This window comes from Schistocerca piceifrons, chromosome 2, assembly GCF_021461385.2.
Source record: "Schistocerca piceifrons isolate TAMUIC-IGC-003096 chromosome 2, iqSchPice1.1, whole genome shotgun sequence".
NCBI lineage: Eukaryota > Metazoa > Arthropoda > Insecta > Orthoptera > Acrididae > Schistocerca > Schistocerca piceifrons.
In genome coordinates this window covers 980,113,674-980,137,226 of record NC_060139.1, presented here as the reverse complement: position 1 = coordinate 980,137,226, position 23,553 = coordinate 980,113,674, and the positions used below count along the sequence as shown (strand labels likewise).

The window sequence follows — 23,553 nt, the reverse complement described above, 5'->3', positions numbered from 1 at the left end:
TGAACCTATGCCGCGTTGATCTGATGCACTACGCCGCAGGGGGAAGGCTTCAGACACGGCCAACCGATTCGGCTCAAATTTGGCAGCTCGCTTGTGTACAACCTAAAACGAAGGACTCTAAGATATTTTTGGTCAACATCTCTGCGTTTTTGAGAAAATCACCCCTAAAAGTTATGACGAGCAATCGACTCAAAACTAAAGGGATCGATAGACAATTGTAAATAGAGCATTTTTCATCACCAGGTATGGAGTCCGCAAACGCAAACTTTTCCAGAAATCGAGGAAAGAAACTTTTACAACTGTCGGTTCTGTACCTACATGGTAAACGCTTAACACATTCCTACACAGCCTCTGGAAAAGTGTTGCCTAAGGTTTTCCTGTGTACAAGAAACGAATATTACATTTGGTCTTCGGGTTATAGAGGAGGTCAATGGTTTATCCCTCTCGTTGAAAAATGCTTACGTTACCTGCTCCAAATCCGGGAAACTGACGAAAGCGATTTACATAACATTTCTTGAGAATGTTTTAAAACCATACGTTTCTGATATTAAGTTTTGTCTAATATTGGTTTCCTGGAGTGGACAAATTAATCCTCCAATATATGAGACAAAGTTTGTATATGGCGAGGGTCAGCGTAATCCCGCCAAACTTCACACCTGTGTGCCAGCCGTGTGATGTTTATTTCTATCGCCAGGTTAAAAACTATTTCCAGGCTTCAGAATTGTAGTGTGCTTCTGGAAACCCAGCAGGAATTGCAACAACTTTTCACAGAATAATTCATATCAAACTTTCAGCACAGATTTCTCAAGGCAATGATATCGAATGCGTGGTATGCATCAAAATTGATTCCCGAAAAAGACATTTTTAAATATAAACCAAGTTTGTTTTCCGCCGACTCTTCGGAAGGAACAGTGTGTCTGTCGAAAGATTGCATTCATTAGACGTTCTTGGTGCCGTGAGTATATTTGTTTCGAATGTTTATTTGACAAGTACCAGCCATTGTTTGAAGAAAAGTGAGGACACGTAACAGTGACTGGAAGAGCCATTGTAAAGAGACATGGAGTAACATTTTAGTTGTTGACTATCCCAAGAGGTTAGAAAAATTTATTTTTCTACCTTATTATTATCATTCCTTATTGATTTACTTACTTTATGTGCCCTCCTATCTCTATCAATTGAGATATGGACGAATATAAACGAAAAGAAGAACATCCGCTAGGTTTCTTCGAAGTTCGAACCCGGGTTCTCCGATTGCCAGCCAGTTGCCTTGTCCGATGCGCTATCAGTGCTGTCGTCAAAAAAAGCTTTTACCATGTAGGTACAGAAGGGGCAGTTGTAAAAGTGACTTACCTCGATTTCTGGGAAAGTATGCGTTTTCGGATCCCATACCTGATGATGAAAGATGCTCTATTTATAATTATCTATCGAACCCGCCAATTTTGAGTCGACTGCTCGTCATAACCTTTGGGGGTGATTTCCTCAAAAACGCGCAGGTGTTGATCCTAAATATCTTAGATTTCTTCGTGTTAGGTTGTACACAAGCGACCTGCCAAATTTGAGCTGAATCGGTTGGCCGTGTCTGAGGCCTTCCCCTTGTAAGTCATACACACTATTAGAAGGTATCCCATGACTTGTGTCGCCTCAGTGTATAATGTCTCTATCCTTACTGCTGATTAATATTCTTATCACCATGTTTCTCTGACCGTAGTCATATTTCGTATTGATTACTGTCGCAAGTAAAAACGCAGTGAGCAGCTGAAAAATTGTGACTGACTACACCCAAATCAAACGACTGAAATATTACCAAGGGACGGAAGCGTCAACGAATGGGAAAAAGAAAGGAAAAAAAGGAACATAATAAAACTTGGGAGGTCGACACTACAGTGATCAACAAGTGTCTACTAAACAGCTGTAGGACTTTCCTCTGCGGTTATGGTACGCTTACAGATGTCAAACCATTAATTGCCGAGTGGGCGCGTATATGCAGCCGCATTACTCAAGAAGCGGTCATTAGTCACGGCTGTGATGACGACGCGTCGGCGACCGGCGACCTGGCCGCGGACGGAGCGTCCTCCGCTTGCGGTGGAGGCGGCGGACCCAGCGTCCTTGGCAGCGGCGAGTCTGCTGGCGCGGCCGCTCTTTGCGCCGGTCGCTGGCTACCGGCAGCGACACTAGCCGATCCGCGGAGGACAGGTACCAACGCGCAGGCGCGCGCCCGCCGGTGGGTGGTGGTGGGGGCAGGCGTCGCCGGAGGCAGAGGCTCGTCTTGTGGAGCGCGCCAGTTCGCGGCCGATTCGAGTCGCGAGTGGCTGCCGCAGCAGCAGTGGCAGCGGCGTAGTGGCGACGAGACGGGGCGAGCGCGTGCAAAGTACAGTGCCGCGAGGGTAACAGGTGGTCTGCACCGTGGGTGTCGTCGCTCTACAACCAGTGTAGATCCATGCGACGTTGCGTCGTTGTCAACTTTTGTAATAGACACGTCAACTGGCATTCTAAATGAAATAAGTGTTAAGGTGATATTAACGTGATTTCCTATCGATCGGTGTCACAAAAGTCTTAATAATAGCCAGTAATTTTAAAACTACCCAGTTTTCAGGTACGGTCGCAACGAGTGACAAGGTGACACCTAATATTTGGGTCCAAATGTATGTGTTAAGAGTCAAAAAATAAAAAGTTGCTGCATCCGATCACGCTGAAATAAAGGAGTGAATATTGCAGGAGGGTGGATTATTCGAAATGAACTAAACAAAGACCAGTGTCGCAAGATATGAACTGCGCACTCTGTGTCTTACGTGTGGTGATAGCTGCACCACTCTCGTCAACAAGTTACCCTCTAGTACCAAGTGGTGTGCCTTAAATAGTGGAATAGTGAGCAGTAAAAGTTATACTTTACTGTCCTTCGTGTGCGAAAGACGATGTCTGACAGGCTCGTAAGTGTAAAATGTTCTCCACTCCACTGAAAGGTAGAGGACCGAGTAGGGACGCAAAATCTATGCTGACAGGGCAGAGGAGTGTATTAGTGTGAAAACAGGTCACTCTGAGGTTGGCGATGGGTGAATCGTTTAGCATAGAGGGCGTTGCTGCGACGGCAGCGACCGAGGGCATAATGCAGTTTTTGGCGGATCAGGACACGGTACGGCCGGCGGTGGGGGCGGCAGAGGACGCGATCGACGCGGCTGAAATTCTGTCGTTGGCGACGGCGCTGCCGGTGAACGCGTCGGATGACGGCGCCCATGGAAAGGCGGCGGCGTCCAACTCTACGGCTGCGTCGGCGGCCGCGGCGGCGCTGGAGGTGGTGGCGGTGCGGCACCCGCTGTACGTGGTGGTGCCCATGACGGTCCTCTATGCCATCATCTTCTTCACCGGCGTGCTGGGCAACATGACGACGTGCATCGTCATCTACCGCAACAAGCACATGCACACCACCACCAACTACTACTTGTTCAGCCTGGCCGTGTCCGACCTGCTGCTGCTGGTGTCCGGGCTGCCGCCCGAGGTGTACCAGGTGTGGAAGCACTACCCCTACATCTTCGGGCTGACCTTCTGCCGGCTGCGCGGCCTCGCCGCCGAGACGTCGTCGAACGCGACGGTGCTGACCATCACAGCGTTCACGGTGGAGCGGTACGTGGCCATCTGCCACCCGTTCCTGTCGCACACCATGTCGAAGCTGTCGCGCGCCGTCAAGCTGATCGTGGCCGTGTGGCTGCTGTCGGTGGCGTGCGCCGTGCCGCAGGCGCTGCACCTGCAGATCGTCGGGCCGCCCGACATGACGCGCTGCATGTTCCGCGAGGAGACGGTGCACCACCTTTTCGAGATCTCGACGTTCATCTTCTTCGTGGCGCCCATGACGCTCATCACCATACTGTACGCGCTCATCGGGCTGCGGCTGCGGCGCTCGAGCGCCATGAAGCGCGACGCCGGGCCCTATGGCCATCGCAACGGCGCCGGCACCGGCCACCAGCACTACGGCTGCGTCGCGACAGCGGCCGACAAGGACGGCGCCCACTCGGCGTCGGCGTCGCTGGCCTCGACGGCCGGCAGTCAGGCGCAGCTGCAGCTGTCCGGCGTGCAGACGCCGCGCCACCACCACGCCGCCGGCAGGGCCAGCCATTCTTCGCAGTCGCGGCGCGTCCTCAAGATGCTCGGTGAGTAGTGACCTACTCTGTCAGCATGTAATACTGTACCATCATGACCCCATCAGGAGTTGCGTTCATCACGGCCGCCACACCAGCATTAACCCTCGAGCAGGCACGATCTACACCTACTTGATTACTCTGCAATTCACATTTAAGTACTTGGCAGAGGGTTCATCGAACCACAATCATATTATCTCTCTACCATTAGACTCCCGAACAGCGCGCGGGAAAAACGAACACCTAAACCTTTGTGTTCGAGCTCTCTCTTATTTTCAGAATGAGATTTTCACTCTGCAGCGGAGTGTGCGCTGATATGAAACTTCCTGGCAGATTAAAACTGTGTGCCGGACCGAGGCTCGAAATCGGGACCTTTGCTTTTCGCGGGCGGGTAGAGCACTTGCGGGCGGGCGGGTTGGGATCTTCCCCGCGAAAGGCAAAGGTCCCGAGTTCCAGTCTCGGTCCGGCACACAGTTTTAATCTGCCATGAAGTTTCTCTCTTATTTTATTTTTATGATCATTCCTACCTACGTAGGTTGGGCTCCACAAAATATTTTCGCACTCGGAAGAGAAAGCTGGTGACTGAAATTTCGTAAATAGATCTCGCCGCGATGAAAAAGTCTTTGCTTTAATGACTTCCATCCCAACTCGCGTATCATATCTGCCACACTCTCTCCCCTATTACGTGATAATACAAAACGAGATGCCCTTTTTTGCACCCTTTCGATGTCCTCCGTCAATCCCACCTGGTAAGGATCCCACACCGCGCAGCAATATTCTAACAGAGGACGAACGAGTGTAGTGTAAATTGTCTCTTTAGTGGACTTGTTGCATCTTCTAAGTGTCCTGCCAATGAAACGCAACCTTTGGCTCGCCTTCCCCACAATATTATCTGTGTGGTCTTTCCAACTGAAGTTGCTCGTAATTTTAACACCCAGGTACTTAGTTGAATTGACAGCCTTGAGAATTGTACTATTTATCGAGTAATCGAATTCCAACGGATTTCTTTTGGATCTCATGTGCATCACCTCACACTTTTCTTTATTTAGAGTCAAATGCCACCTGCCACACAATACAGCAATCTTTTCTAAATCGCTTTGCAACTGATACTGGTCTTCGGATGACCTTACTAGACGGTAAATCACAGCATCAACTGCGAAAAACCTAAGAGAACTGCTCAGATTGTCACACAGGTCGTTTATATAGATCAGGAACAGCAGAGGTCCCAGGACGCTTCCCTGGGGAACACCTGATATCACTTCAGTTTTACTCGATGATTTGCCGTCTATTACTACGAATTGCGACCTTCCTGACAGGAAATCACGAATCCAGTCGCACAACTGAGACGATACCCCATAGGCCCGCAGCTTGATTAGAAGTCGCTTGTGACGAACGGTGTCAAAAGCTTTCCGGAAATCTAGAAATACGGAATCAACTTGAGATCGCCTGTCGATAGCGGCCATTACTTCGTTGCACAAGAACGATGTTTTCTGAAACCATGCTGATTACGTATCAATAGATCGTTCCCGTCGAGGTGATTCATAAGGTTTGAATACAGTATATGGTCCAAAACCCTACTGCAAACCGACGTCAATGATATAGGTCTGTACTTCGATAAATTACTCCTACTACCCTTCTTAAACACTGGTGCGACCTGCGCAATTTTCCAATCTGTAGGTACAGATCTATCGGTGAGCGAGCGGTTGTATATGATTGCTAAGTAGGGAGCTATTGTATCAGCGTAATCTGAAAGGGACCTAATCGGTATACAATCTGGACCTGAAGACTTGCCCGTATCAAGCGATTTGAGTTGCTTCGCAACCGCTAAGGTATCTACTTCTAAGAAACTCATGCTAGCGGCTGTTCGTGTTTCATAACAGGAGAGGGCATGGGGCGCACTTTGTACACAATCACAGAACACCTAGACGGATGCCATATTCCTTGACTTCCGGAAAGCGTTTGACTCGGTGCCCCACCGCAGGCTCCTAACTAAGTTACGAGCATATGGGATTGCTTCCCAAGTATGTGAGTCTCTCGAAGACTTCTTAAGTAATAGAAACCAGTACGTCGTACTCTATGGTGAGTGTTCATCGGAGGTGAGGGTATCATCTGGAGTGCACCACGGAAGTGTGCTCCGCTGTTGTTTTCTATCTTACATAAATGATCTTTTGGATAGGGTGGATAGCAATGTGCGTCTGTTTGCTAATGATGCTGTGGTGTACGGGAAGGTGTCGTCGTTGAGTGACTGTAGGAGGATACAAGATGACGTGAACAGGATTTGTGATTGGTGTAAATAATGGCAGCTGTCTCAATAATTAACATACCGACCACCTGAAGATACGCGAGAAAGGTCAGGAAAAAGAAGAAAAAAGCGTAAGTTCTGGGGCAGTTGTTCGTGCAAAAGAGACCAATTTAATGTCTGATGGGATATTAAAGATAATGTAATGTTTGAATACTCGATTAGTAGTGTAGCGCTTGACACAGTCAAGTCGATTAAATATTTGAGCGTAAGATTGCAGAGCGTATGAATTGGGACAAGCATGTAATGGCAGTTGTGGGGAAGGCGGATAGTCGTCTTCGGTTCATAGGTAGAATTTTGGGAAAATGTGGTTCATCTGTAAAGGAGACCGCTTATAAAACACTAATACGACCTATTCTTGAGTACTGCTCGAGCGTTTTGAATCCCTATCGGGTCGGATTGAAGGAGGACATAGAAGCAATTCAGAGGCGGGCTGCTAGATTTGTTGCTCGTAGGTTTGATCATCACGCGAGTGTTACGGAATTGCTTCAGGAACTCGGGTGTGGGTCTCTGGAGGAAAGGAGGCGTTCTTTCCGTGAATCGCTGTTGTGGACATTTAGAGAACCAGCATTTGAGGCTGACTGCAGTACAATTTTACTTCCGCCAACTTACATTTGGCGGAAAGACTACAAAGATAAGATAAGAGAGATTAGGGCTCGTACAGAAGCATATAGGCAGTCATTTTTCCCTCGTTCTGTTTGGAAGTGGAACAGGGAGAGAAGATGCTAGTTGTGGTACGAGGTACCCTCCGCCACGCACCGTATGGTGGATTGCGGAGTATGTATGTAGATGCAGATGTAGATATTGTCAAGGTAAACGTGTATGATCAAAAATCACAGTTTAATCTTAGTTTGATTCAGTTGTGATAAAATAAACTACTTTCACAAGTTACGACATCGTCGCGAAAAAACGCAGTGATCCGTACATGTAACAAGTTTCCTTTCATTTACGTCTATGGTCACAATCTTATTGTTTAACAGATTACCGGCTTCGGTCTTTAATGACCATCATTAGATCTGTTTCATAGAAACAAATTCCTAATGTACTGCAGCCATAGTGGCATGGTCAAATGTTAAATGCGGAATCAGCACCAGCATGTGATGCGATTTATATGTGTTTGACGATGCCACTATGGCTGCAGTACATTAGGACTTTGTTTTTATGAAACAGGTCTGATGATGGTCATTAAAGACTGAAACCGGTAATGTGTTAAACAAAAAGATTGTGACCATAGACGTAAATTAAAGGAAAATAAACTACTGTTAAACGAGCTGAATCACTGTTTAATAAGATAATAATAAAGTGAACTTCCATTATATCACTCTATTGCCGGGTACAACTGTTGTTACGGAGTAATGACGCACTCGAAGCATTCAACACCGCAGTTATGTATCACATCCCAACCAAAATCTTACCCGATAATTCATTAGCTAGTAGAAAACTGCCTCATTGTGGTAATGTGCTGCTAGCTCGGCCTCTGGGTCACTTGCTTGCACTGGTCGTAATTTATTTCCCACCTAGCTCGTTGTTTATTTCATGTTACTGTTTTTCACTGGGACGCACCAGCTGTGTTAGATGAAGTAATAATGAAGGAATAGGTATAGGGTTGTAAAACAACAATGGAGCAGCACAAGTCAATATTATTTGTCGTTGGCGCACTTTATACATAGGCGCTCCCGTTCGAGGTTTAATAAGAAAAGTAGGGTCAGCATTGGTCGTTGAAGTAGAAATGTTTATTTCTGTTGCGGATAGGTTTCAATCACTGCGTGATCATCATCACCCGTAGTATTAAAACCCAGTGGATTCATAAATACACGCAGTAAAACTGCAATATCTGAACATACCATTAAAGAGTACTAGTCACACCGGAGTATTAAAGACCTGTGGACTCATAAGCACAAGCAATAAAATTGCAATATCTGCAAATATCGATGGAGGTACGTGTGAGAGCGGACGTGTGTAGTCTTCACTGGAACGTGCAGATGTTATTTTACTACTTGTATTTATGAGACCACGGGGCTTTAATACTAGCACTGATAATGGTCACGCAGTGACTGAAATCGATTTCCAACAGAGATAAAGATTTCTGCTTCATCGACCAATGCTGCACCTCGTGGTGTTACTGTCTATCGTAGTTTAAGGATATCGATACGACCAGTATACGATATATCGAAAAGAGACAGCTTCCAACAGAATTTTTGCACAGCGCTACAGATCGCGGCAGACGCAGACTGCGTTGGCAAAATCCTCTGGTGTCAAGCAATGTCCGTCGCAAGGTACACCAGCGGACATCACTCCGCTACATGAAGCTGCGCGTAGCGCGCCGAGCTAGCTCAACGGCTGACGACCTCGCTGTGAACTTTAATCCTGTATTGGAGTTATTATTTTTCAGAAGTCTCATTTTTCCCGTTTAACCTGTTTTATTTCGAAATAATCACTTTGGTTTGTAATTTAGTTATTGATCCTTAGGCTTTTTGAAACTACCTGGTAATAAATGCTACAGCAGTAAAAAAAAGTACAGCTACTTACCGACTCACAGATGTCCAGTGTGTACTGTAACTATCGTATGGCAGCGAAACTTGGGAGATATTCTAATGCGTTAATGTAGAACCGATTTAGGCTGGAAATAAAATTATTTAAATTATTTTCCATTTCGGCCACCAGTTGCAAATCTGGTACTGTGAATGCAAGAAAGACTTTATTGAAATGTTTCCCTGTGGATTAGCAATGGGATATGGACATAAAACGTTAAATGAATAAGAAAGACACAATGTTGATCTTGTTATTAACCAGTCACTTATACAATTTCTTCCATACGTGCAATGGATACGTCAACAGTATCCAGTACGGCGCCAGATTAGCACCTGATGGCCGAAACTGGAACTGTTAACTGGAAATATCTTTTTTCCGTCTTAAATCGGTTCCGTATTGACATATTAGCGTATCAACCAAGTTTCGCCACCATACGGTAGTTATAGCCCCCACAGAACGTCCGTGAGTAGCTGCAGTTTCATTTTAACGACCCGAAACACATAAAATTTTACACACCTTTGTTAATTCCAAAAACTGTAAGCAAGTAGCATCATACATTCCATATATTCTTAGTAAAGGTTTCTCACAATCACACTAGTCACATTCACAATATATGTATACATGATTATGCAGTATGATTTGCACTAAAAACGTAAAACTATGAATTTGAGGTGATACTGCCGTCAACTGACGCTACAGATTATTATCTTAGACGTGAAGTACTTACGTAAATGGAGAATAATGCGACAGTTATTTGGGTTTAGTCACTTTGCCAGTGTACAATAATTTAAAATACATGAGTATAACAGTCCTAATACAGGGACAGACTGGCAGATCAATATTTACAAGGCCCAGAGACACCATAGAAGCTGGAGATAAAAGAAGCCAGATTCGTCCTCCTCCGAATATTGGTTTAACGAGAACCACAAGTACGAGGATGTGCTGAAAAGTAATGCCTCTAAATTTTAATGCGAAAACTCTCAAGGTGTTTTATACATAAAAGGTGTTGTTAAAATTTGACATCTTTGTTGTTTTTGTCTACATATTTATTTCTCAACATAGTCACCCTGGTGACATTTCTACCAACGACCAATTCGTTGATATTTAACTGCCTGCCGATGTGGCCGAGCGGTTCTAGGCGCTTTAATTTGGAACCGCGCGACCGCTATGGTCGCACGTTCGAATCCTGCCTTGGGCATGAATGTGTGTGATGTACGTAGGTTAGTTAGGTACAAGTAGTTGTAAGTTCTATGGGACTGATGACCTCAGATGTTAAGTCCCACAGTGCTCAGAGCCATTTGGATTTGGATATTTCACTGCAGAATGTTTGAATTCGTTTACGAAGCCGGAACCTAACCTCTGCTTCCAACACTTCAGCACTATGAAAGTGAAGTCCTCGAAAGTATTCTTTAAGTTTTGGAAGCAGATGAAAATAGGGAGTGGGGAAGTCTGGACTGTATGGAGGATGATCGATGAGATGAACCCAAGGCGTCGGATTACTGCAGACGTCGCGGCGCTCGTGTGTGGTCAGGCATTGTCATGCTGAAGGGCAGGGTGTTCCGTGTGTGGACAGGCTTTTCTAATTCGAAACTTGTTTACACCACTCTGTTTCTCGTGCACTGACGTAGTTATGTTACCCACCGCCATGTTACACGATACAGTTCTGAGTTCTCTAGCCTCAGAGGTCATCAACATGTAAGACATCCCGATAAATATCTTAGAATTTAAAAAAGGCGTTTTAATTAGAAAGTTTTAAGAGTTTTCGCATAAACATTCAGAGGGATTAATTTTCAGCAGGCCCTCGTACACAGGCATAAAATTTTACACATCTATATTAATTTCGTTAGAAACAAGTATTCCACATGTCTATTTGGAGAGCGAAAAAGCTCATAGCATCCCTAATAAATGTTTCTCACAACCACAGTAGTTACGGGCACAACATGTATATACATCGCTGCTTAACATGATTCGCAATAAAAACTTTTTAAAAAATATGATTTTCATGTGGTAATAGCCTCGAATGGCTTTACGGGTCACTATCTCAGACGTGAGGCCTGTATGTAAAAGCATAAGAATGCGAGTTTAATGCGGTGTAGACACCGAGCCAGCGTTCAACAAATTAAAGAAACGTAAGTGAAACGGTCCTGCTGTACTGGACAGACTCTGGGGTCAATTTGTACTGCACTCAGGGAACTACACAGAAAGTTCAGCTTTAAAGAGCCAGGTTTATCCTTTGCCGAACACTGCTTAAAAGAAAACCAGAAATTCATAATAAATGTTGAATTCCTACACAAAAAGGGAAAGAGTGCCAAGCTCACACAGTTGCAAATAATAGAAACTCAGAATTACTTTGTGAATCCACACATATACTATTGAACGAGCAAACTAAGTTCAATTATTCACTGATTTTAGAGAATGTTACAGTCTGTACGTAGGAGAAGAATCTTCGGGCCTTCATTCATAAATAGATAATGACACAAACTCGCATTCCTGTGCACATAGCTCTACTCCAATATATGCTTATTCATAGAGGTAATTGCTGTCCTAATAAATTCTGTAAAATGGTTACCTAACAGATGAGTTCTTTTATAACAAAATTCAAGAATCGATACATTAAAAAGTTGAAGTATTCATCATTCACTGATTCCCTTCTTTGAGATCAGTTTTGTATTAGAAATCAGTCTAATAAGCCGAAACCTCGGTCGTACGCTAATAATAAAACATGTGAAACATTCCTAAAAAAGTTTTTCATTTCGTTAACATAATTTAGATGACTACATAAGGCGACGTTATCGTCTTAATATCGAGCTGATAGCTTGTCAACAAACTTAACAGCACGACTTTAACTTCAAAGATAAAACAAAAGTTGTTACAATAAGAAACACATATTTGGTCAAAGATATTACTACTTACGCTTACTCTAAAAGTGTCACAGAAAATCTCGTAAGCGAAACATAATTATTTCGGAGACTTGTGAAGCCTTAAAATGTGGGAGGATGGGAAGCGAGTAAGTTTGTTATCATATTTGTGAGGAGCCAATAGCCAGCAACTCAAAATAAAGAGTATCGTACAATATAAGAACTATCGTTTAAAGCACTTAACCCGCGAAAGGCAGAGGTCCCGAGTTCGAGTCTCGGTCTGGCACACAGTTTTAATCTGCCAGGAAGTTTCATATCAGCGCACACTCCATTGTAGAGTGAAAATTTCATTCTAGAAACAACCCCAAGGCTGTGGCTAAGCCATGTTCCGCATATCCTTTCTTCCAGGAGTGCTAGTTCTGCAAGGTTCGCAGGAGAACTTCTGTGAAGTTTGAAAGGTAGGAGACGAGGTACTGGCGGAATTAAAGCTGTGAGGACGGGGCGTGAGTCGTGCTTGGGTAGCTCAATCGGTAGAGTACTTGCCCGCGAAAGGCAAAGGTCCCGAGTTCGAGTCTCGGTCCGGCACACAGTTTTAATCTGCCAGGAAGTTTCATATCAGCGCACACTCCACTGTAGAGTGAAAATTTCATTCTAGAAACAACCCCAAGGCTGTGGCCAAGCCACGTCTCCGCAATATTCTTTTGTTCCAGGAGTGCTAGTTCTGCAAGTTTCACAGGAGAACTGCTGTGAAGTTTGGAAGGTAGGAGACGAGGTACTGGCGGAATTAGAGCTGTGAGGACGGGGCCTGAGTCGTGCTTCGGTAGCTTAGTCGGTAGAGCACTTGCCCGCGAAAGGCAAAGCTCCCGAGTTAGAGTCTCGGTCCGGCACACAGTTTTAATCTGCCAGGAAGTTTTACTATCGTTTGACTCTGTCAAAATCTATTACAATACATGTATGGAACGGAGACCTATGTCTTAGCGTCTAAGTAACCAGTCTAGATAACAGTATTATGTATCTTCAGATCCGGTTAGCTAAAAGGTCGTCGCAGCAACTGTTGCACCTCGTTGAGGAGAATAAACGTTAACGAGTAAATCTACCGAGCGACACGTGGAGTAAATTGTCCCACATCTGTAAATGTGCCCCTACCGCGGGTAGCACTTTATACGACGCCATGACCGTTACGACATGAGACGAAAGGAACGCTTCAAAACAACTAACTTTCGGGCTGTACTACGGATCATCCCGTTGATACAACATTAATGTAGAGATCGGTCAGAAACAGACTGAAAAGATCGTAAAGATTTTACATAGTAGGTTGTGCTGAGAAATAATTATTAAAAAATCGATACGTTGTACCGTTTCCGAGTTAATTAACAGTGACGTTACCGTATCAAACTGTAGGCCCACAAATTCAAGCGGAACGCTAGAGACGGCGTCGCCAAACGTGTTCTTGGTTTGGCTTCCTAAAATCGATCAGGAGAGCGATACATAAATTGGCCATGGGGCGGTAGTGAAGACCGCACTCGAACCAAAGGCTGAATAGTCTCACGCGCTTTCATCTACTGTCAGAACAACTGACACTAATAAGATGAAGATGGTCATTACTGACTGAAACCGCTCATCGTCGAAGGATTTTATATTATGATCAAAGACTGGAATAAAAAAACTTTTGACTAATAACTACAGTTGGCGGGCAGCATGAATTTGCGCGCGCAATGACGTATTTCACTAACTTCAGTTCTTATGAACTCAGAAACGGCTCACCGTATCGAATTTTTTTCTCAACAGTTATTTCATGACACAACCTGCCCTACACTACCCTTACAAGCTTCTCAGACTGTTTCTGACACCTTGTATATTCATACACTGAGCTTGCGCTACGATACGTATCCATTATGCTGCTAAGTGCAATTCTTGTGGTCACAGTAAAGATTAAAGTTAATCATGGTTATAGAATTTGTATCAGTCTTTTACTGCTAAAAAAAAGTAAAGCTGTTGCATATCTTAAGACAGCTAATTTTTTCTCGTCGTTTCGGTTTATAATATTCTGTTCGTCGTCAAATGGCGGCACTTAATTTACAGGCCGACCAATTAACCAACTGAAAATTCTTGGAAGGTTGAAGTTCTATGCTGGATCTTGACTCGAACCCAGAACCTTTCCCACTAAATCCCCAAAAGCTCCCTTTTCGGTAGAAACTGGGACACCGTCATTGTACCTGCATGTTCCATATACTTACTTTGTAGTTTTTAATTTGAGTTAGTCGCTATTTAATTTTCCATTTCCAGTGTTTCTCTATTTAATACTGTGGATCTCCATGACACTCGAAACATTCAACAGCTAATTGACTGTACTTTAGGAAAATGTTTTTGCAATCTGCCATCTGTTGATGAAAGCAATGTTCTGAACCATTTAAGGCAAGAAACTTGCTTCAAACAAATGATATCAATTTGATGGCTGGTAGCTCTTTTAAAACTTATCCGCCTGGAGAATGATGGCCGAGGAGCCCAACGTAATAACTTTTCGGTACTAGTTAGTGCGAGGGACGCTAGTGCAACGACGGGGATATCCACGAGGGACCACGTTCTTCTACCTCAGGAGTTTCGGTATGGCCGCCTCGTTCGTTACAGGATTCGCACTAATATCTAGAAATGGCTGAGGCTCTGCTAAACCGTGGAGGTATAATAAGTGGAGATGGCTCTACAGACTTAGGCTCTTCGTTGCTTTGAAGCCGACGCCACAGGGAAACGTACAGTGGCTATGTTGCGATAGTTCAGGGTACAAGGTACAGGGAACGATTTTCTTTTTTCGGCTTTCTAGAGATCCTTCACTTACTCAGTGTCCTACTTGCTGATGTTCAGATATCACTTCTCCCGCTTATGGAGGTATTCCGCAACTCCGATGTAGCAGCCACATCTCTCATTTATGGGGCTTCAAAAGACAAGAAAAACAGACTAAACAATGTTTGCGAAGTAATCAAACCATTATCCACGCTTATTACTAAATAAAATTTATAAATTTAAAGCAATAGTTATAGACGTATATAAAGTAAAGAATGTTCGCAAAGAAATCAAACAATGTATCCACCCACGTATTTAGAACTTATCCGAAATTGTAAATGTATGTCAATAATTTTAGACCAATACAAAATAAAGACAACTTCAGCCCTTTTGGCTGACCCTCAGTGCTTCAACTCGTGTGGTCTTATTGGAAGTGACGTTTCCTTGTCTCCCTCCGAGTTCTGGACTGACTTACCTAGTCATTTACAGGGGAGGTTACAGATTAATGAGGTTCCGACCCAGGTAAAACTTCGAGTTTTTCGTATTATCGAATTACTGACAGAGATGGAATAAGCGATAAATATAATTAAGACCTGGGCTATCTGAGTTTTGAACTCAGACTTTCGTATTTGTAGTTGGTCCCTTATCCACAGAACCAGCCTGCCAAAACTCCAGTTTGAAATCTCTGTGCGGGTGAGCAGAGCGATTATCCACATTTCCTGAAAGTCACTCTCGCTTATAGTGGCTCCAGCCTCCTCATTTAGTCTGTAGACATTGGGCGGCGAGAAAGTGTGGGGAGTGGAGGTTTCTGTTTTCACTCAGAGTTATCAAACGTTTCTCACTCATTCGGGTTAGAAATTATACCGTGCCATAATCAACTGCGTATTATAGTTATTCAAACATAATTGCATGTGTGGGTCGGTAATAGCGTGAGTACATGTCAGACAGAAATTCGAAACTTACAGGTTTCAGACCTCAGTTGGACTAAAAATTTTTGTTGCCCTGACAGCTTCTCTAACCGCTGGAAATAATATGTACATTGACTTTGCATTCAATGACTTCGGCTTCCAGCATATTCTCTTTTTTCTGGGATGTTTTACTGTAAATAATAATAATGTCATGTGACAAGGACCACCCGTCGGGTAGACCGCTCGCCTGGTGCAAGTCTTTCGATTTGACGCCACTTCGGCGACTAGCGCGTCGATGGGGATGAAATGATGATGATCAGGACAACACAAGTCTCGGAGCAGAGAAAATCTCCGACCCAGCCGGGAATCGGACCCGGGCCCTTAAGATTGACAGTCTGTCGTGCTGACCACTTTTTTTTTAACATCTCATTTTGTTCTCTTTTGTTCGTTGCGTCTGTTCGGGGCGGACATCGTAAGACATCGGTTTAAGTTCGTTGTTGATCGATTAACTCAGTTTTTTTTTTTATTACAGAGGGCAGCTAACCCTCTGACCGAACACGCTGAGCTACCGTGCCGGCACCACTCAGCGACCGGGGGCGGACTACTGTAAACATCCATGACTTCAAAAGCGACATAAATACTGTTTTCACGTCCTTTCAAATTCCGTTAGAAGGATAAATTATTTTTTTTAAAAATGTAACTGGCTTCATCCTTGTAGACATATCTTTTGAGTGTTGGCTACAACGCGGAATATTCGCGTCCATATACATACGATTCACAGACAAATGACACACACGAATTTCATACCATAGCTTTCTTCGTTTTATTGGCTTTCGAGCCGTACCCATTCAGCCATTTCACTAGCGTAATGTCGGTTATGATGATACGAATGTAAGGACAATACAACACCCAGTACCAGAGTGGAGAAAATCTCCGACCCAGCCAGGGAGCTAATCCAGGCCGCTTCGGTTGGCAATCTGTCGCGCTGTACCATAGGTTCATGGAAACCCGTGGTACCGGGAGCGAGGGCATCCGGACACAGCATGGAAGTAATTAAATGACAAATCAAAAGCCGTTTCAGTGTATTTTTACTGACTTTGTTGGCTATGTAATGAACATGCAAGTGATCACAGTACCAGTGCAAAATAACCTCGCCGTCAGCAGGGTATTAAATTCTGCTGTTATTTCCTCTTCAGTACTGTATAACCTATACTCACACAACATTTCGCAATTCTGATTTTCTAAAGTTTGTACTGTTTGTGAATGGCCTAAGACTGAAACTACTCAAAAAAAAAAATTACGAAATAACGAAGGCACTGTGTAGCCATTGTTTTATTATTTGCACAACATACAGCTGCTACAGAAATGAGCATGAGCCAAACATCCCTTTAGATGTGAGGGAGCATATCTCTTAACTTTCCAGCCACAAGTGGGATGAAGTCATCAATAATGACTTCAACGTCACGTACAACAATTTCTTGATCGTTGAAGATGCTGCTGCGGGAAAATCGTAGTACTCTGATAGCATAAATGTCATTAGCAACTGGGTTAGAAATATTCTGTATTGCATCTACATAAAGAAGGATAATCTTTAAGAAAAATACAGTATTTGACTGGTGTTTATGTGTTTATAACAAATCTCACACCATGGTAAAGCGTGATAAGCCTCTAACAAAAGGGGCGATCAAATAATGTACGTTTGAGGGGATTTCTCCAGAATAAATGCAACTTTGCGTCACTTCGATTCGGGTATACAAGCGCCGTTATGTACGCTATGGGATTAGTGTGGCATTTGTCTCTTTCCATCGTGTCAGCAGTAACTGCGTTAACGTGAACTATGTCGACGTTATTAGCAAATGTGTCCGAACAGGACCAACGCAATGTTACTGTTTTCTGGGCTGCCGAACGACACACACCGGTAGACAGCCATCGGAAAATTAGGATTCTGTGTAGGGTCCAGTATCTCTGGAAAACCACCGTCGTGGAATGGTGTGCTGGGTCCGATCTGGCCGGTCGATCTGGGCGGCCCACCTCGTCCATTACGGATCACTACGGAGACCCTCGAGCACCCGCCCTATAGTCCTCATATCTCCCTGTGCGACTCTCACGCCTTCAGTCCCTTAAAAGAGACCTTGAAGGGACGTCCATTACTGTCTGAAGAGGACGTGTAGCAGGCAGTTACACACTTTACGAAATGGGTGTCTTCAGCCAGGTGCGTCGGAGAGATGATTGCCTCAACGTTCACGGTGATTTTGCCTGAGTACTGTACCGATTCTGGATTGTACGAAGTCTTTTTGATCGTCTCTTATAATTCCATTATTTAATCAGTGTATCGACATCTTGAAGTAAAAGGTAAATTTAAGGATAAATATAATTTGCGAAATGTATGTCACAAGTAACACTGCTTACCCGAAGAGTGACACAGACAATCTCGGAAAACGTACATAGAAACGTGATCTCTAAGTTCTCTATGTACACAGAAGTGCAAGACGGTTCTGCACCAAGCAAAGCCATGCATGCAATAATTAAGGTCGTACACGAATATGTAACTGAAGTTAGGAACAGAGAAGCAGTAATTTCAACAAAATCTGACATGATTCCCAATACTAAATAATCTTGGACTGAGTTCCTAGTGTTAAGCGTAGCAAAGGCTTGATTTTAAGTCTCACTTATTCTTTGGGATATTGTCACATACAACTGCAGCATATAACGAATACATTGTAAAAGTATATACAAATACAGAAATAAATAAACAAAAATAAAGACTGGTATATTTTGTTAGTACGTAAGTTCTATTTACACAGAATCTTCAGAGAATGGGACATAAATGGTTAGAATTACCACTGCAGTTATAGCACCAAGAAAACGAGTTACTTCCAAACTAAGCAGGGTAAAACGAGTTAGAGGTCATGGAAGATAACTTGGCCCATGCTCCGAAGCACATTCTCAGCGCCGGGCGAGTCACCCCCTCTGTCTCGAAGGGACAGCTGCCTCATTTGCCTACTGAGCTGCGACCTTCGTCTGTTGTGTCGATTTCTCCTCCGCCCCCCTCGGCTACACTGCATAAACGGCTGCGTACACACGCCGGCTGCACTGCAACCTTTCTCAAACCATATTAAAGAAGCTATTCCGTAAAAATATTTTATCCTCGCGCATCTCGTGGTCTCATTCGTCAGCTTCGCAATGAACTGCCTATCATTTCTTTAACAGTCTTAATTAGTGTGATGTTTCTACACTGAAGCGCCAAATGAACTGGTATAGGAATGCGTATTCAAATACAGAGATATGTAAACAGGCAAAATACGGCGCTGCGGTCGACAACGCCAATATAAGGTAACAAGTGTCTGGGCAGTTGTCTAGATCTATTACTGCTGCTACAGTGGCGGGTTGTCAAGATTTAAGTGAGTTTAAACGCGGTGTTGTAGTCGGCGCACGAGCGATGGGACACAGCATCTCCAAGATAGCGATGAAGAGGGGATTTTTCATTACGATAATTTCACGAGTGTACCCTGAATATCAGGAGTCCGGTAAGACAGCAAATCTCCGGCGTCGCTGCTGCTGGAAAAAGATCCTACAAAAACGGGATCAACGACGACTGAAGAGAATCGTTCAACGTGACAGAAGTGCAACCCTTCTGCAAATTGCTGCAGATTTCAGTGCTGATCAATCATCAAATTCCAAGAAACATAATAGACATGGGCTTTCAGAGCCGAAGGCCCAATCTTGTATCCTTGATGACTGCACGACCCAAAATCTTACGCCTCGCCTGGGCCCGCCAACACCGACATTGGACTGTTGATGACTGGAAAAATGTTGCCTGGTGTCACGAGTCTCGTTACAAATTGCATGTACGTATACGAGTATGGAGAAAACCCCATGAGTCCATGGACTCTGCATGTCAGCATCACTAGGGTATTGTTCAAACTGGTGAAGGCGCTGTAATAGTGTGAGGCGTGTGCAGTTAGAGTAATATGGGATCCATGATACGTCTAGATACGATTCTGACATGTGACACGTACGTAAGCAACTTGTCTGATGCATCAGTGCATGTCCATTGTGCATTCCGACAGACTTGGGCAATTCCAGCAGGACAATGCGACATCCCGCACATCTAAAATTAGTACGGAGTTGCTCCATGAATACTCTTTTATTGTTTAAACACTTCCGCTGGCTACCAAACTCCGTAGATATGAACATTATTGAGCATATCCGGAATGACTTGCAAAGTGCTGTTCAGAAGAGATCTCCACCCCCGCGTACTCTTACGCATTTATGGACAGCCCTGCAGCATTCGTGGTGTCAGTTCCTTCCAGCACTACTTCAGACATTATTCGAGTCCATGCATTGTAGTGTTGCGGCACTTCTGCCAGCTCGCGGAGGCTCTACACGAATTAGGCAGTTTTTCTGGCTCTTCGTCCACTGCTTGGCTTGTGGTAACGTGAGCGCCTCCCATGCAAGCGGACCCGGGTTCGATTCCCGTCCGTGTTGGAGATTTTCCTCCGCTGGGGGACTGGGTGTTGTGTTGTTCTTATCATCACTGCATCCTCATCACTTGCGCGCAAGTCGCCCAATGTGGCGTCGACTAAATTAAGACTTGCACTTGGCGACCGTACTTCCCCATACGGGGCCTCCCGACCGACGATGCCATATGCTCATTTCTATTTCTTCTGGCTCTTCAGTTTACATTAAGGGAGGTTTTTGGTTCGACAGTGTTAGACCACATAATGCTGAGTACGAAATGCTGCTAACACATTGAATTTTTCTTTAAACTGGAGGCGTTATTTACATCTATCGCCTATCCGAGAAAATGAATTGTATGTAATGCACTCACTTCAGATGGTTTGCGTGAGTGCAAGTGAAATATTCATGTCATCCCTCATATCTCATACACGTTTCGATATAACGATATTAAATTTTGCCAACGATAGGCTCTGGCTCTGAGCACTATGGGATTTAACTTCTGTGGTCATCGTCCCCTAGAACTTACAACTAGTTAAACCTAACCAACCTACGGAAATCACACACATCCATGCCCGAGGCAGAATTTGAACCTGCTACCGTAGTGGTCGCGCGGTTCCAGACCGTAGCGCCAACAATAGGGTGCAAAGTGGAGAGTATGTTGCCACATAGTTGAAATGGAAAACTTTCCTATCTACATGGATATACTACTGACTACCGATATTTTCAGTGAAATAATGTAGGATTGGCGTTCAAAAAGTAATGCAACTCTTTTTTTGTTTGTGAATGGAAGTTGTTCTCATTGAGGATTCCAATGCACCATATTATTGTACCCTTTTGGCTACAAAACATTATTTTCAACATAATCTCCATTCAAGGGCGACTGCCTTACGCTACCCTACTTGTAGGGCTTGTACACCTGCATGATACTACTGTTCTATAAAATATTGTCACGATCAGCTACATAACACGCAAGCAATTCCGGAAAGGTGGCCCTTCGTTGCTGTTTATGGTCTTCTGTTACGCATGGAGGATCCTTACAAGCACACATCTTTGAGTACCCCAATTCTCGGACCACTACGTCAGCACTACAGAGACGTCCAGCTATGCACCGAAGAGTTCAAAAATGGCTCTAAGCGCCATCGGACTTAACATCTGAGGTCATCAGTCCCCTGCTTAAACCAACTAATCTAAGGACGTCACACACATCCATGCCCGAGGCAGGATTCGAACCTGCGACCGTCGCAGCAGCGCGGTTCCGGACTGAAGCGCCTAGAACCGCCTAGAAACTCACGGCCACAACAAGAGTCTGCGATCCATCGATCACCTCGAATGAGAGTGTCCGCACTATCCAACACTGAAGGGAGTCATATCCGTGTGCGGCCGGTTGGCGTGCGGGAGAGATGGACGGGTTTGCACGTCCTTGTGGCGATGACGGCAAACGCCTCGCCCAATGACTGCCCGTGCTTTTGTTCACTGCCAGACCTCTGTAGACAATCTGCAAGTGGCTATGAATACCCACGTTTCTCTGGTTTTCCGGCAAAAGAAAGTCAATCATATCTCTCTGCTGGGAATGCACCTCCGTTACAGAAGCCATTTTGAAGACTACGTATAGCGCCGCGACCTATCGGAATCTCATGAATCTATTGGAGCTTAAGCGGGAATATTCAACGATGTCCCACAGCAAATTCCAAATACTTTTAACGTAAATTATCCGGGAAAAAATGTTACGTTACTAATTGAACACTCCTCTTAATTTCTTTTATAACCATTGATAACTGGTGAAATGAAAATTGATATTGGTTTTTAACAACATTAGTGAAGAAATCATACTTTTGTTTTTATACTGAGCACGAGCTGTTCATAAGCTATTGATCTTAGTTGTCTTTCATTGTTTGATTAATAGTAGATACACTACTGGCCATTAAAATTGCTACACCAAGAAGAAATGCAGATGATAAACGGGTATTCATTGGACAAATATATTATACTAGAACTGACATGTGATTACATTTTCAAGCTATTTGGGTCCATAGGTCCTGAGAAATCAGTACGCAGGACATCCACCTCTGGCAGTAATAACGACCTTGATACGCCTGGGCATTGAGTCAAACAGAGCTTTGATGGCGTGAACCGGTACAGCTGCCCATGCAGCTTCAACACGATACCACAGTTCATCAAGAGTAGTGACTGGCGTATTTTGACGAGCCAGTTGCTCGGCCACTATTGACCACACGTTTTCAGTTGTGAGAGATCTGAAAATGTGCTGGCCAAGGCAGCAGTCGAACATTTTCTGTATCCAGTAAGGCCCGTACAGGACCTGCAACATGCGGTCGTGCATTATCCTGCTGAAATGTAGGGTTTCGCAGGGATCGAATGACGGCTAGAGCCACGGGTCGTAACACATCTGAAATGTAATGTCCACTGTCCAAAGTTCCGTCAATGCGAGCAAGAGCTGACCGAGACGTGTAACCAATGACACCCCATACCATCACGCCGGGTGATACACCAGTACGGTGATGACGAATACACGCTTCCAATGTATGTTCACCGCGATTTCGCCAAACACGGATGCGACCATCATGATGCTGTAAACAGAACATGGATTTATCCGAAAAAATGACGTTTTCCCATCCGTGCACCCAGGTTCGTCGTTGAGTACACCATCGCAGGCGCTCCTGTCTGTCATGCAGCGTCAAGGGTAACCGCAGCCATGGTCTCCGAGGTGATAGCCCATGCTGCTGCAAACGTCGTCGAACTGTTCGTGCAGATGGTTGTTTTCTTGCGAACGTCCGCATCTGTTGACTCAGGGATCGAGACGTGGCTGCACGATCCGTTACAGCCATGTGGATAAGATGTCTCTCATCTCGACTGCTAGTGATACGAGGCCGTTGGGATTCAGCACGGCGTTCCGTATTACCCTCCTGAACCCACCGATTCCATATTCTGCTAACAGTCATTGGATCTCGACCAACGCGAGCAGCAAGTCGCCATACGATAAACATCAATCGCGATAGGCTACAATGCGACCTTTGTCAAAGTCGGAAACGTGATGGTACGCATTTCTCCTCCTTACACGAGGCATCACAACAACGTTTCACCAGGCAACGCCGGTGAACTGCTGTTTGTGTATGAGAAATCGGTTGTAAACTTTCCTCATGTCAGCACGTTGTAGGTGTCGCCACCGGCTCCAACCTTTTGTGAATGCTCTGACAAGCTAATCATTTGGATATCGCAGCATCTTCTTCCTGTCGGTTAAATTTCTCGTCTGTAGCACGTCATCTTCGTGGTGTAGCAATTTTAATGGCCAATAGTGTAGTTTCAGAACAGGCTATTTTCCAGTGGTGAAAATATGGTTCAGATTGTCGTTATTCTGATTCGCTGTAACACTTAAATAGCATTTATGGTCAATATTCTTACAATATATCTGTTATTTTTATGTAATTAAAGCTTAAATATCCTTAAATGTCAAGATCTTGCCACTTGATCGAAAACGCTCTGTTATTGGTTAATGCTCTGGTGACGTAACAGGCTATGAGTAAGACGAAGCGATACGTGTGTTACAGGAATTTAGCAGAAGTAACGAGATT

General features: G+C 44.4%; 1 protein-coding gene across 1 annotated transcript in view; it reads left to right on the top strand.

The window, feature by feature from the left end:
* Positions 1–2,306: 2,306 nt before the first annotated feature.
* Positions 2,307–23,553, top strand: part of LOC124776039 (alpha-1D adrenergic receptor-like) — a 629,857-nt gene continuing 608,610 nt past the window's right edge. Inside the window, exons 1-2 of the mRNA XM_047250879.1 lie at positions 2,307–4,021; positions 4,070–4,142. Coding sequence (XP_047106835.1) covers positions 3,047–4,021; positions 4,070–4,142 — 1,048 coding nt within the window. The 5' untranslated portion in view covers positions 2,307–3,046. The remainder of the gene's footprint in view (positions 4,022–4,069; positions 4,143–23,553) is intronic.